At 36.1% G+C, this 13,300-nt stretch overlaps 1 protein-coding gene across 2 annotated transcripts in view; it reads right to left on the bottom strand.

The window, feature by feature from the left end:
• Nucleotides 1–13,300, bottom strand: part of GLRA3 (glycine receptor alpha 3) — a 136,867-nt gene that overhangs the window by 15,748 nt on the left and 107,819 nt on the right. For both annotated transcript variants that reach the window (XM_069099759.1, XM_069099764.1), the window contains exon 6: nt 12,119–12,333. In XM_069099759.1, the coding sequence (XP_068955860.1) occupies nt 12,119–12,333 (215 nt within the window). The remainder of the gene's footprint in view (nt 1–12,118; nt 12,334–13,300) is intronic.

Genomic DNA, 13,300 nt, shown 5'->3' with positions numbered 1-13,300 from the left:
TGTTTTCAAATAAATGAAAAGGGAAACCAATTGTATGGAAAAAAAGATATAATTTTTACCCATTCAATTTTATGAAGGCCCTGTAAACTATCTATGGGACCCCAGGTTATCCATTCTTTTCCTGGATCATCTCTGAGGTTTCATCCAGTTGCCACATTTTATATTGTAATACATGGTAAATACATAAGGGAGAGATCACATTACTTTTACTTCCTTGTATCACTATGGTAACTGCTGAACTCCAACAAGTTTTAAGTAAGTTGTACTACTTTTTCTTAGCAGGAAATAGAGAAACTTTCTCTTCTTTTCAAGCATCCTTACTATTCTGTGCTTGCTCTCCTTAAATACTTAGCTAGACACAGATCAGGCAGCAGTCTTCTCCGTACATATCTCTACCTCCCTCCCCAACCCCTGTGTTTCTTTCTTTTTCTTTTTTGCTTAAAATAGCAATAGATCTGGAAAGAAGCACAGGCATAACCCTACATGATGTGGACTATTTACTTCATTTCAACAAAACTTTTAAAGGACCTACTATGTTTAAGACACTAGGAATGTAAAGGCAGAAACAAAATTGCCTCTACCTATGAAGGGAGGTTGAGAGAATTTAATACCTACATAAATAAATAAATAAAATATAATTTAAGGAGTTAAATATCAATACCGACTGGGACATCAGGAAAGTTTTCAAGGACTCATCACCAGTAAATTACCTTGAATTTCTTCAATCATCAAGCATTTTTTCCCCCACTCACCATCAGATAAAAAAAGGAGAAGCAACAATTTTAAGAAAAACATGCAGTCAAGCAAAACAAATTCTCATATTGGTCATGTCCAAAAATATATGTCTCATTCTGTATATTAATATGTCACCTCTCTGTCAGGAGTTTTATTATATATTCTCTGGAATTGTGACTGATAATTTGGTTGATCAGAGTTCTTAGGTCTTTCAAAATTAGTCATTTTTATTGTTAATATAGTATAAATTATTCTTCTGGTTCTATGCTTTTTCCTCTGAACCAATCCATAAGTCTTCCCAGGTGCATCTGAAATGATCTCTTCTTTCATTTATTATAGCACAATAGTATTTCATTATATTCTTATACTGTAATTTATTCAACCATACTTCAAGTGCTTGTATTTATTTTGTATTATATATATATATATATATATGCCATGTTGTATCTCAAGGAAAAGAAAAAAAAAAGATAAACTCCTTGAGGGCAGGGACTATTTTATTTTTACTTTTGTATCAGTAGTCCATAAGAGAGCTTCCGGTACATAGTAGGCATCTAATAAATGCTTACTTGTTTGATTGGTACATGATCTGAACCTTAAAAGAAGTTAAAGATGCTAAGGAGCAGAGATGAGAAAGGAATGTATTCCAGGTATGGGGGTTGACTGTGCAAAGTCATGGAAATAAGAGATGGAATATTATATTGGGGCAACGAATATGCTCATTTGTTTGAATGATGTGTGTGTGTGTGTGTGTGTGTGTGTGTATAAAAGGGAATAATATGAAATGTTTGGAAAGGTAGGTGAAAGCCAGATTTTAGAATGTTATAAATGCCAAATGTGGGATTTGTGTGTTATCCTAAAGGTATTAGACTCTTTAGAAGGGTAGTGATATTGATAGATTTATTACTTAGTGGGGGTTAATTTAGTAGTTTTATGGAGGATAGATAGAAAAGGAAATAGATAAGAAACAGGGAAATCAAATTAGTTTCCTCTTTCAATTGTCCAGGGGAGAGGAGGTGAAGGCCTGACTGTATAAGTGGAGAGAACTTGGGTACAAGTGATCGTGTAGAGGTAGGATGAATAAAAACTTTTGACCCATTAAATGAGAGAGAAGGAGCATGAGTGATATGGAGGTTATATGACTGGAAGTATCATGTTTCCAGAAAAACAGGATAGTTTACAGAAGGGGCAAAACAGGGAAAGGAAATAATGAGTTTGGTTTTAGACATGCTATTTTCAGATGGTGATAGAACAAAAAGAAAGTTGGTGATACAGAACTAGAAACTGGGAGTGAGAAAAGAGGGTATTTGAAAGTTTTCTATATTGAGACGATGATTGAACCCATAGAACCTGATGAAATCATCAAGATAATGTAGAGAAAGAAGACTAAAAGTCCCAGGAAAGAGTACCAGACCACACCCATATTTAGAAGATAGAAGATGGATGATCCAACAAATTCAGTTAATAATTGGTCAACAAAGAAGTCAAAACTGTATATTAGGAAGTGAGACTAGAACACAGAAAGAACAAGAAGGAGCTGGAGAGGGCTAGTGATTTTCAAGTATGAAGACAAGGGTGTGATGAAGAGGTAAATTGTGATATAGTTATTGAAGTCATTGAATAATGAGGGAAAGTGATCTGGAGACAGATTATAGTAACAAACTTAAGGAAATACTATTTACTAATAGAGTTATCAATACATTATAACAAAACCCCTTGTAATACTGTACAATGACAACACAATTGTTCATGTCCAATTACCTGTGATACAAAATAAATACCATTCCTTTGAAATGAACTGTCCACCCTCAGTGACATCATTTCACCTAACACTTTTCCCCGGAAGTCATTAGTGATACTCAGATGATACTTGTAATATAATTTCAAAAAGCTTAATTCAGGCCCTGAATGAACATCAATACCCCTCAGGGAAAATGGCTCAAAAGTGTTTGTGTGAATGTTACTACACTTGAGTGTCTACCTAAATGACATTGTGTGTTCTGAATGGAAATGTTACTTAATTCAGTAGGTCTACCCAGAGGCATCTGGTTCATTGCAAAGTGATTTGAAATTTTCAAAGGCCCATGAGCAGTGTAAAAAGAAACTTTTGTCTCAAAGCAGAAATTAAAAGTTGTATTTCAAGTCATTTGGGAGTCTCCATTTGCATTGGAATGACCCACTCGTGAAGGAGCAATCTGCCTGGATTGACTTGGAACTGCAACAAATGGAACCACAGAGTATTAAAGACCTCACATGCACTTTCTAAACTAGAATTTCCTATTTATCCTCTCGAGATACTATGTTGATGTAGATTGTTTTGCTTTCTTAACTTTTCCTAGCTTCACCTAAGATCACATTGATCATAGACCTAGAACTGGGAGCAGTCTTGAAGGTTGTCTAGTCCAACTCTTTTATTTTAAGAGTAGCTTAGTAGCACAATGGGTAGAGCACTGGATTTGGAATCAGGAATTTCACCTTCAGATACTTACTGTGTGATCCTGGGCAAATCACTTAGGTTTTGTCTCTCTCATTTTGTTCATCTGTAAAGTTAGAATAATAGTAGTATCTGCCTCCCAGGATTATTGTGAAGATAAATTGAGATAATATTAGTAAAGACCTTAGCATGGTGCTTGGCCTATAGATGTTGCTTGTTCAATATTTGTTCAAATATAAACTTTTATAAAGAAGAAACTAAGGGTTACTTGCCCAGCATCACATATATATTAAATGGTAATTTCGGATTGGAACCCGGTTTCTCTGACTCCAAATCCAGCACTCTTTCTATAGTACCATGTTGCTCCTTTCAACAAATATAGATTGCAACACCTCTACCTGTTTGTAGATGGCCTCATTAATTTCTGCTTTCAAAACTATTCAATACCTGGTGACCAACCCTCTGGTGATGAGTCTTTTCACATTTAGTTAAATTGATCTTGAGATGACAGATACATATTTTGTCCCTGGTAACATAATTTGGGCACTGTATGGGACCCCAGGGCCTCCTCCACAACATGAGGAAGAATTGGAGAAGGGATTTTCTGGAATCTCAGAACAGGCAGATAAAGCAAATCAACATTTGTTCAGCTCCTGTGATGCACAAGGCATTGTACAAAACACTTTGGGGGATACAGAAGAAAATGAGGTGTTTATTGGTAATTACAAACAAATACAAAGCTTAATCAGAAACATAAATTCTCAAAAGTAGTTGTATTTTATAATGACTTTCCCCCTCATTATAGCTACAATGTCCTTTGTGAATTTAGTGTCAGCCAGCAGTGGTGACTGATTTTGGAAAAGCCGAAATACTGTATGCAAGAACACAAGACACATTTATATTCTTAATCCTCAAATTTCTGTTGGTGTATGCTAGAGTACTTCTTAAGTGGGATATACTAGTCATATGGGATCAGGAGGTTCAGAGCCAGAAAGTACTTTGTGGATTGAGTCTCTTCCCTTTTCCCTAAATCCCATTTTAACAATGATAAAGATATGCCTCCCGAGAGGTTGTGACTTTGCCCCAGTCATAGAGATAGTAAATTGCAGAAAAAAGAATTGAAACCCCTATTTTTGGTTTCAAATTTGCTATGGTTTTTATTATAACACATAATGTAGAAATGTCCATACCTATATATCTAAAGCGTTTCTATAGCTTGTGTTAAAAGATATACATTTGGCAACTACTTGGAGAATCATGGAATTTCAGAGTTGAAAGAAGCCATGTAATCAAACCCATAATGGAATAGAACTTTATATTCTCTGATATATCTATGGGCCAATCTAATCCAATCCAATAAATATTTGTCAATTACCTACAACTTGTCAGGTACTAAGCACGGGGGATATAATCAATAAAAAGAAAGATAATCCATGCCTTCATTGAGCTCACAATCCAAGGAGGGAGAGATCACATGAAATGAGGCAGAAAAGAAGGAATTGGGGGAAGAGGAATGGGATACCAGGGGCTACTAATCATGAAGGCATCTTGTTTGATGGAGTTGGAACCAAGCAGGGCAGTAGATGCAAGGTAGAATGAGCTGAGTCTACTTTACTGGATGCCATTTACTCTTTGTTCAAAGACCTCCAACAGGGATAGGGTGAGGACTATTCCCTAAAGAAGTTCATTGTACTTTTATTTTTTGTTTGGTTTTTGGAGGGCAATTGGGGTTAAGTTACTTGCACAAAGTCACATAGCTAATAAATGTGTTAAGTGTCTGAGGCCGGATTTGAACTCAGGTCCTCCTGACTCCAGGGCCAGTGCTCTATTCACTGCGCCACCTAGCCACACCTCAATGTGCTTCTTAATAGTCCTAGTTATTACAAAATTTCTCCTTGTAGCTGGAAACTAGGGGTAATGTCGAAACCCATTAGTGCTAGTTTTGCCCTCTGGAGGTAAGTAGAATAAATCTGATTCCTCTACTTAAAAAAAGGTCTGTTTTAAATAATGTGTTGTAGTTGTATTACTACATAACTAGCAGTTGTTCCAGTGTGTTTCTTGGTAAATAAAGTCTCAAATATTTTCTGTGCACTATAGTTAATTTGGTCTAATTTCTTTTTCTATCCTTTTCTGTTGAGTTTTACTAGTAATTTATAGAAAGGTCCATGATTGTTTCTCAGCTACTGACCTAACTTATATTAAGGACTTGTAATTTTGTTATCTACTCATGCAGGTCACAGCCCATTTACAATTTCTAGTCTTAGACAATTGCCTGAGGATCACAGAAGTTGAGCAACTTGCTTTTGGTCCCACACCAAGTGTCAGAAGAGATATCTGCACTATGTCTGATACTCTGTCTATTATAGCATGCTGCCTCTCTGAGGTGCAGAAAAGCTAAATTCCTTGCTTGGTTGATGATGGAGCTATAGGATTTTGCTTTCAAGTTAGAGCCTTCCCCTTGGCAAAATCCCCTTTCTTTCTCTCTTTTGTGCCATTTGACAAACAACCCTTATTGCAAAATTTAATTCAACATCCTCTAATGCAAGGCTCAGAGAAGGGCTTTTCCATTTTGTTATATTTCTGCAGAAGTATTTGCTATCTTCTATTTGTTTCATGCCTTATTCAAGTCCTGATACTGGCTAGAAACGAGGAGGATTAGATTAAAAATACATAATAATTTTTATAAAGCTAATATTAAGTACAAAGATTGTATTGGAATCATCAATGGGGAAAGGGCACTTTGAAAACACTAGGCAAGAGATAACGCAAAGCATGGGCTTTAGAAACCATTGAGACTCATCCCTGGTAGCTACAGCAGATGTATTACATTTCAGGTTTCTAAGGAATATTATGAAACTGCAGATGCTACTTTCATAATAATTCTGAATTAAATACATGTATACTTGAAGAATTTGTGAGTTCTTTTAAAAATTAATTTTTTAAATTAAAATCTGTTTTCTCTCTTTACCTACTAAAAAAAAGAGAAAAACAAAACTCATAGCAAAGTCTAGCAAAACAAATTCCTACAGTGTCCCTTTCCAAGAGTTTACGTCTCATTCTGCATGTTCTCAGATCCCATTCACTTACAAGTCAGGATGTCACCTTCCTGATGTCAATTGTGCTCTTTGAGAATGAAGGCTAAACAAGGAGCAAATGACTGAATGTCTCATTGTGCATAGTTCAACACTTCTCTTTCAGGAGGTGGGAAACATAGCTCTTTATCATTCCAGAATCATGGTTGGTCATCTTATTTAGAAGAGATCTTAAGTCTTCCAAAAGATGTCTGTCTCTACAATGTTGTTACAGCATTAATTGTTCTCTTGGTTCTACTCAATTCCCTCTTCAGTAGTTCCCTCAAGTTTTCCCAAGTTTCTTTAAACCAATCCCTTTTATTATTTCTTAAGATACAATAATATTCCATTACATTCAGATGACACAATTTGTTCAGCCATTCCTTAAAGGAAACTCCTTTCATTTATAGTTATTTCCCAGTACAATAATAGCTGCCACAAATATTTTTGTACATATGAACCTTTTCTATTTTTCTTTAATCTTTTTGGGGTATAGGTACAATAGAGTATCTGTTTCAGTTTTCTTAGTTGTCAAATAGGGTGCCCTTTTCCCAGGAGCTGGAGTCTGGGTTTATGGGATACCAGTCTGCTATGTTACTTTGTTTCTCTTTATCGTCTTCCTAATCTGTTCCCCCGAGACTGCTCTGTTGTTTTTTAAAACTAGTAGTAAATCATTTTGATCATTCTATGAATGTCTTAGTGTGAGAACTCTTGGTCTTAGGACTCCTTCCCATATTGTGAATCACAACCCAGTGACTTGCCTAAGGACATACTTAGTAGCCTTCAGAAGTGGGATTTGAACATGGGTCTTCTTGACTCCAAGCCAACCACTCTATTTTATGTGCCAAGCTGCCTGTGAATACTGTGGTGTGCTGGACCCAGGTCCTAGGGATTTTCAAGAGATAATTTTTAAATTTTCAGTGTAAGCATTTACACTTTAGACATCACTGAAAACTGGGGCTTGATTTATTGATTATATAGAGTAAGTGATGGAGAAAATTAAAGTTAAAAGAGAAAGAGTAAAGTTAAAAAATGGCTCACACATACATTTTCTCCGAGAGCTAGTTGTTAAACATTTCCCCAGCTTACTCATCGACATTCTGTGCTAAAGATTGTTTTTTTTAAGAAAATGATTTTATTTGTAAGTAATATGATACAATTAATATACAAGCAGTTTGGTATAATAGAATCAGCATTTGACTGGGAGGAAGAATCAAGTGACTTTCCAAAATTTGTACTCTGCCATTAATTGTGCGATTGACCTTGGGCAAGTCACTTAATAACTGGATCTCAGTTTTCTCATCTTTAAAATGAGATGGATGAATTACATGATCCCCAAGGTCCCTTTCAGCTTTGTATTTTGTGAGTCTGGGATGGCATAATTCATAGCCTAAATATTTGAAGACATGTTATGCTATACTTTGGATGACTTCTGTTTTTTTTTACATTTAACTTTCACCTTGATGAAATTAAAAAGCAAATTCAGAAGGTGTCAGCTCTTTCTTTCCCTTTTAGACCCAATCTATGAATCTCATTGACATCTCTTAGTACTCTATCAATGTTAACAGCACTTCAAAGTCTATTAAATGTGAGACTGGATACACAGAGTTATAATTGACTTGTATCTCTCTCCTTGTCCCTGTCCCTATCCTTATCTGTCTCTCCCTCCCTCCCTTTTTCTCCCTCCTTCTTTGCCTCTTCTCACCCCCCCCTTACCTGTACATTCCCCTCTCCCTCTGCTGCTTCCATTATTGTTCTACCATAAGCTTATTTTGCAATCATAATACCTTACCCTCTTTTTCTCTTTTGCTTCTAAGGCTTATCTGTATTTACAAATTAATGTGGTATAAGATGAAAGATGCACTAACCACAGATTGCAAATTGCTGTTATCAAATTGAATCTGAACCAGCAACAGTGACAAGTCTGTCAAAGGCAATTTCTGGTGGGGATATGGTTGTGCATAGATGATAATCAAATAGTCAATTGATTCAGCTGGGTGTTGTGAAAAGAAACTTAAATTGACTGGAGGTGACTTCTTTCACATATAAATCTTTATGATTATATACTATGTTTCACAGACATAAAACCCAGGGATAAGGCTGAATTTTTCACTTTTTTGTTGTTTTGTTATATTTGTTTTGGTCCAGATGTGATTTTTATCAGCATAAGGAGCTCCCAATGAAGAAACACCCTTCACTAATGTGGAACTGTATGTACTCTGAAAATTATAGTCTTGGAGAATTACTTGGGAGCACAGAGAGTAAGGGCAAATTCTCGACCCTCAGACTGCCCTCTAACCAATACCATTCTGCTTCTTAAAATGTATTATCTGGTATAATATAGCTAGAGCCTTCATATAAAATCATATAATCTTGATTTAATTTAAAAGTTACCTTAAAAGTTAAAAAGCTATGACCTGGGGATGACTGATACGCATTGTTGCTAGAGCTTGGTGGTCATTGAGGTAGATTGAGAGAACTAACCCCAGGTAGTCACAACGTATTCTCTACACTACCATCCATAGCCATCACCATCAGTCTTAATTATTCTAGGAAAATCAGAGCAAAGTCAAAGTAGAAACAGATGCCCAAGAAGAAAGGTTAACCCAAATTAAGCACATTATTCTTTTCTAATATTGTCTCCCCTAACACTGATTCAGGAATCATTATTCAGCCCTTCCATGTGCCATATCATTATCTCACTATTCTCCCACCCCAGTCTACAGATCCTTAATACACCTGTATGACACATGTACACTAATCTTCAGGCAGCTAGGAAGAGCAGTGCTGGATCTGGAGTCAGGAAGAATCAATCCAATGTGGCCTCAAATACTTACTAGCTATGTGACCCTGGAAAGGTAACTTAATCCTATTTGCCTCAGTTTCTTCATCTGTAAAATTAGCTAGCCAAGGAAAGGGCAGACCACTCTAGTACCTGTGCCAAGAAAACTCCAAATAGGTCATGAAAAGTAGGACATAACTGAAATGACTGAACAACAAAAATATTAAGATTGCCTCAAGGTACTCCACATTCAAGACTATCTTCCACTCAGCTGCCAAAATGATCTTCCTAAAGTGTACATCTGATGGTGTCACCCTCCTCTTCAATAAATTCCAGTGACTCCTGATTGACTCCAGGATTAAGTGAAAAATCCTCTGTTTGGATATGAAACCCTTTTCAGCCTCAACTTCTTTATTTATAAAATGCAAATAATTATATTGCCTTCATTTCCTTTAGGTTGTTGTAAGGTCCAGTAAGATGTCTATAAAGTGCCTTATAAAACTTGATGGTGCTCTATAAATGCTAGCTGTTATTATTATTTTAATATATTTTATGGCAGTTATTCTCAGAGAGACCAACTTCCCTTAGTAGTAGATATGTCTTCTTCCAGTTTGTTTTATTTTCCTAGGCTTTATCTTCCATTTCTATACTGCCCTCATGTCAGACAGCTAACAATCCATGGAATGTTACACAGTTTTGCAAGGTTTGGAGATGGAGGAGGGTTTTAGCAGTCAGTTGCTTAGGGGAAGTTGAACAGTTCTATGGGCTTGGACCCAAACCTGTTCTTGCTGTGCAGTACTTCCTCATTTTGAAGTGAAATCTGCCTCCCTGAAATGTCTGAGATCTACTTTCTGGAGCTTTGGAATATGGACTTATCTTTATCCATGATAGCTCGCAACATATTTCATGACAGTTATCTTGTCCACATGAAAACCTTTTCTTTTTTTTCCACATTGAACATTCTCTCCTTCTTATAGGAGGTAAGCAGGAGGAACAGTGGATGGACCCCTGGGCTTAGACTCAGGAAGGCATGAATTCATATGCTGCCTCAGACATGATGATTCCAGGCAAGTCACTTAACTTTTGTCTTCCTCAGCTTTCTTGTCAGTAAAATGAAGTCTTTAATGTCCTTTCTAGCTCAAACCTATGATCCTATGATCTGGTTGTCCACACCCCTCACTGTCCTTGTTAACCTCATCTGGATGTGCTGTAGTTTATTAATAATTCTCTTAAAATGTTATATTCAGAGCTAAATACAATGATCCAGATGTCATCTGACAAGAATAATGTAAAACAAGTCTGGACGTTGGACCACAATGATATTTTAGCAGATATATTACCCTGATAACTTGGACTGATCTCAGAATTAATTCTTTTTTTCCCTTTTTTTATGTGAATTTGCTTTTGTTACCTATCTGGTAATTGGGTGGTTAATTATTTTTTTAGCTGAAGTGAAGGATATCATGTTCTCTATTAAATTTCATTTGTCCAATTTCAGATTAAATTTCCTCTGGCTAATTCCAGATGAAATGAGATAACATGTAAATGACTTTGCACATGTTGTAGCTCTATGTAAACACTAGTCATTATTGCAGCCTGACAAGATCTTGTTTCTGAATCTGGATTCTGTCATCTAAAATATTGTTTTCTTCCTCATTTTGTGTCATATATAAATTTTATAAAAATGCATTTTAAGTATGTAAGTTGTTAAAAAAGTCTCCAAAATAGAAAATTCTTTTTCTCATCTCTGTATCTTCAGCTAATCCTACCACTACCACTTTGAACATGGTCCTTTTGGTTCACCCAGATCTGACCTTTCCTTTATGTCCCAGAGTCTCTTTGAAGCTTTTCCTAGTTAGCCTCCATTGTTCCATCTCTCCCCTGAATTCCTAGAATACTTATGGTTTATACTGATTAATTTAGCTCCTGATTGTACTTTATCATATCTTTAACTAAGCTTTGCCCAGACATAAATGATAAGCCTCTCTGCCAAGGCCTATCCAACATAGTGGAATGTGGTGAACTAGATAGTTTATTTTTATTTTTGGATAATTTAAGTAGCAGGAAAGCAAGGCTAATTTGATTCTCCAGACAGAAATTTTGCTACCTTCTTCCCAGGTGAAAAGTCCTAAAACAAACAAGCTCTTCTCTCAGATTAGCCCATGTGGAAAATCAATATTGAAAGTACACATTTGTTAGGAAAGGAACGACCATTATTTTAGCTAATAATAAGGAAGTATGTTTGTGAAAATAGAAATAAATGACAAGCCTCATTAGCTTAAAATTATGAGCAGATTTATAATTTATAATCAATAAATATTTCATAGAATTATTAACATAAAAAAGTTAACGTAAGACATTTTGAAAACATAATGAAATGTTAATAACATGAGACTTCACTCTGATATTCTGCTATTAAGTCTTGGAAGAGCAGAGTGAGTAATATAGGACATGAATTAGTATACTAAGGATTAATACATTTCCAATGCATTCATTTGCATATTATGAGAAAATTCAAACCACATATGCACATGATCGTAAGAGTAGAATGCAATGTGCAATCTACTCCAAAAGAACAATGCCAGTCATGAAAAATTATTAACTTTGTATAGCACCAAACACATTGACATATATACATGGATACTTATAGTTTGATGATGATGGAAACAATTGTTCTGATGAAGATGACATGAAGGTGAAGATTGTGGAGATTGGAGAAGGATGCTAGAATAGGTTATGGAATATTCCTTTCCTGAAGGTCAGCAGAAGGTAAAAAATGATGTTTGTCAACTGGCATTCTCTTAGGGAGCAAAAAAGCAATCAGCCATATTTAACTGAGGTAAAGTTGTAATAAAATAAGTAGGAACTTTCAAGTACCCCTTGGAGATAATGCTGAAATCATTGCAATTTTGCTCTGTGTGTGTGTACATGCAGTCATGTATGTGCATGCATGCATGATGCATTTTGGGGAGTGCTTTGTTTAGCACATCACACCATGGGTAAGTAAATGCTAGAGGTACCATCTGCTAAGGATAATTCCAGCATTGCCTATGATTCATGTAATATATGCAACCATAAAATGCTAGCTTTACTCACCTTTGGGAGAGAAGCTCTAGATCCTGAGCTTTGTGTGGTCATAGTCAGCACAGTTGTTATCCCCAAAGCTACCCTGGCTGGAGCTGCATCCATATTAATCCAAAATGAAACCCATGACAATATAACAATCAGGAGACTGGGTATATACATCTGGATCAGGTAGTAGCCCATCTGCCGTTCAAGGTGGAAACGAACTTCTATACATGTGAACTTTCCTGATGATGAAAAACACACATTCATTTTCATATGAAAATATCTTTCTCATACCAGCGATTAAATAGCTTTTTCTCATTTGGTTGGGTTTTTTTTTATCTTTTTTTAGAAGGGGGAATTCAGGGAAATTGGGGTTAAGTGACTTGCCCAAGGTCAGATGCCTAGTAAGTGTTAAATATCTGAGGCCGGATTTGAACTCAGGTCCTCCTGACTCCATGGCCAGTGCTCTATTCATTGTGCTACCTAGCTGCCCCCAGCTTTTTCTTATCTGAAATAATTTTGATGTCTCCTAATAAAACCATGGTGTCATAGCCTATTATTGTTGTTCATCATATCAAGATAGGAAGGAAACACTAGATCAGTATTTTCTAGATGGAAGTAGCCTCGAGGGGAGGGAAAGGTATTAGCATTTATACAGCATCTCCATGCACCAGGTATGATGCCAAGTGCTTTTTTATAAAGATGATCTAATTTGATTTTCATAATAAACTTTTGAGGTAGGTGCTATCATTATTCTCATTTTATACTTGAGAAAACTGAGGCAAACAGAGGTTAAGTGATTTGCTCAGAGTGACACAGTGTATGAAGCCAAATTGGAACTCATTTCTTCAGGTCCAGCATCCTATTTACCATACCATTAACTGCCATGAGACAATTCCAATCTTGTGATGTGTTTATGGAATCTGTGCAAAATTCCATGGTTAGGGATATGGGTCACCTTGAGGCTAGTTGCATTAGCAAGGTCCAAAGTTATAAAATGATTGTCCATTCATTGCACTAACATTTATCAAGTGCCAATTATTTGCTAGTCACTGGGTTACATGTTTGTGCTTCAGAGACAAAAATGAAATAATCCTTAACTTCAAGAAGCTTATATTCTGCTGGGAGAAAAGATAACTATATGTCAAGCAACTTGGAGGGCACCAGAGAAAAGTGGAAAGCTGGAATATAAGTGTATGTGCTGGATTA

This window comes from Petaurus breviceps, unplaced genomic scaffold, assembly GCF_028583685.1.
Source record: "Petaurus breviceps papuanus isolate PSGF00001 unplaced genomic scaffold, PetGlider_PUasm1.0 126, whole genome shotgun sequence".
In the NCBI taxonomy this organism is placed as follows: domain Eukaryota; kingdom Metazoa; phylum Chordata; class Mammalia; order Diprotodontia; family Petauridae; genus Petaurus; species Petaurus breviceps.
The sequence above is the reverse complement of the archived record's forward strand: the minus strand, read 5'-3'. Positions and strand labels throughout refer to the sequence as shown.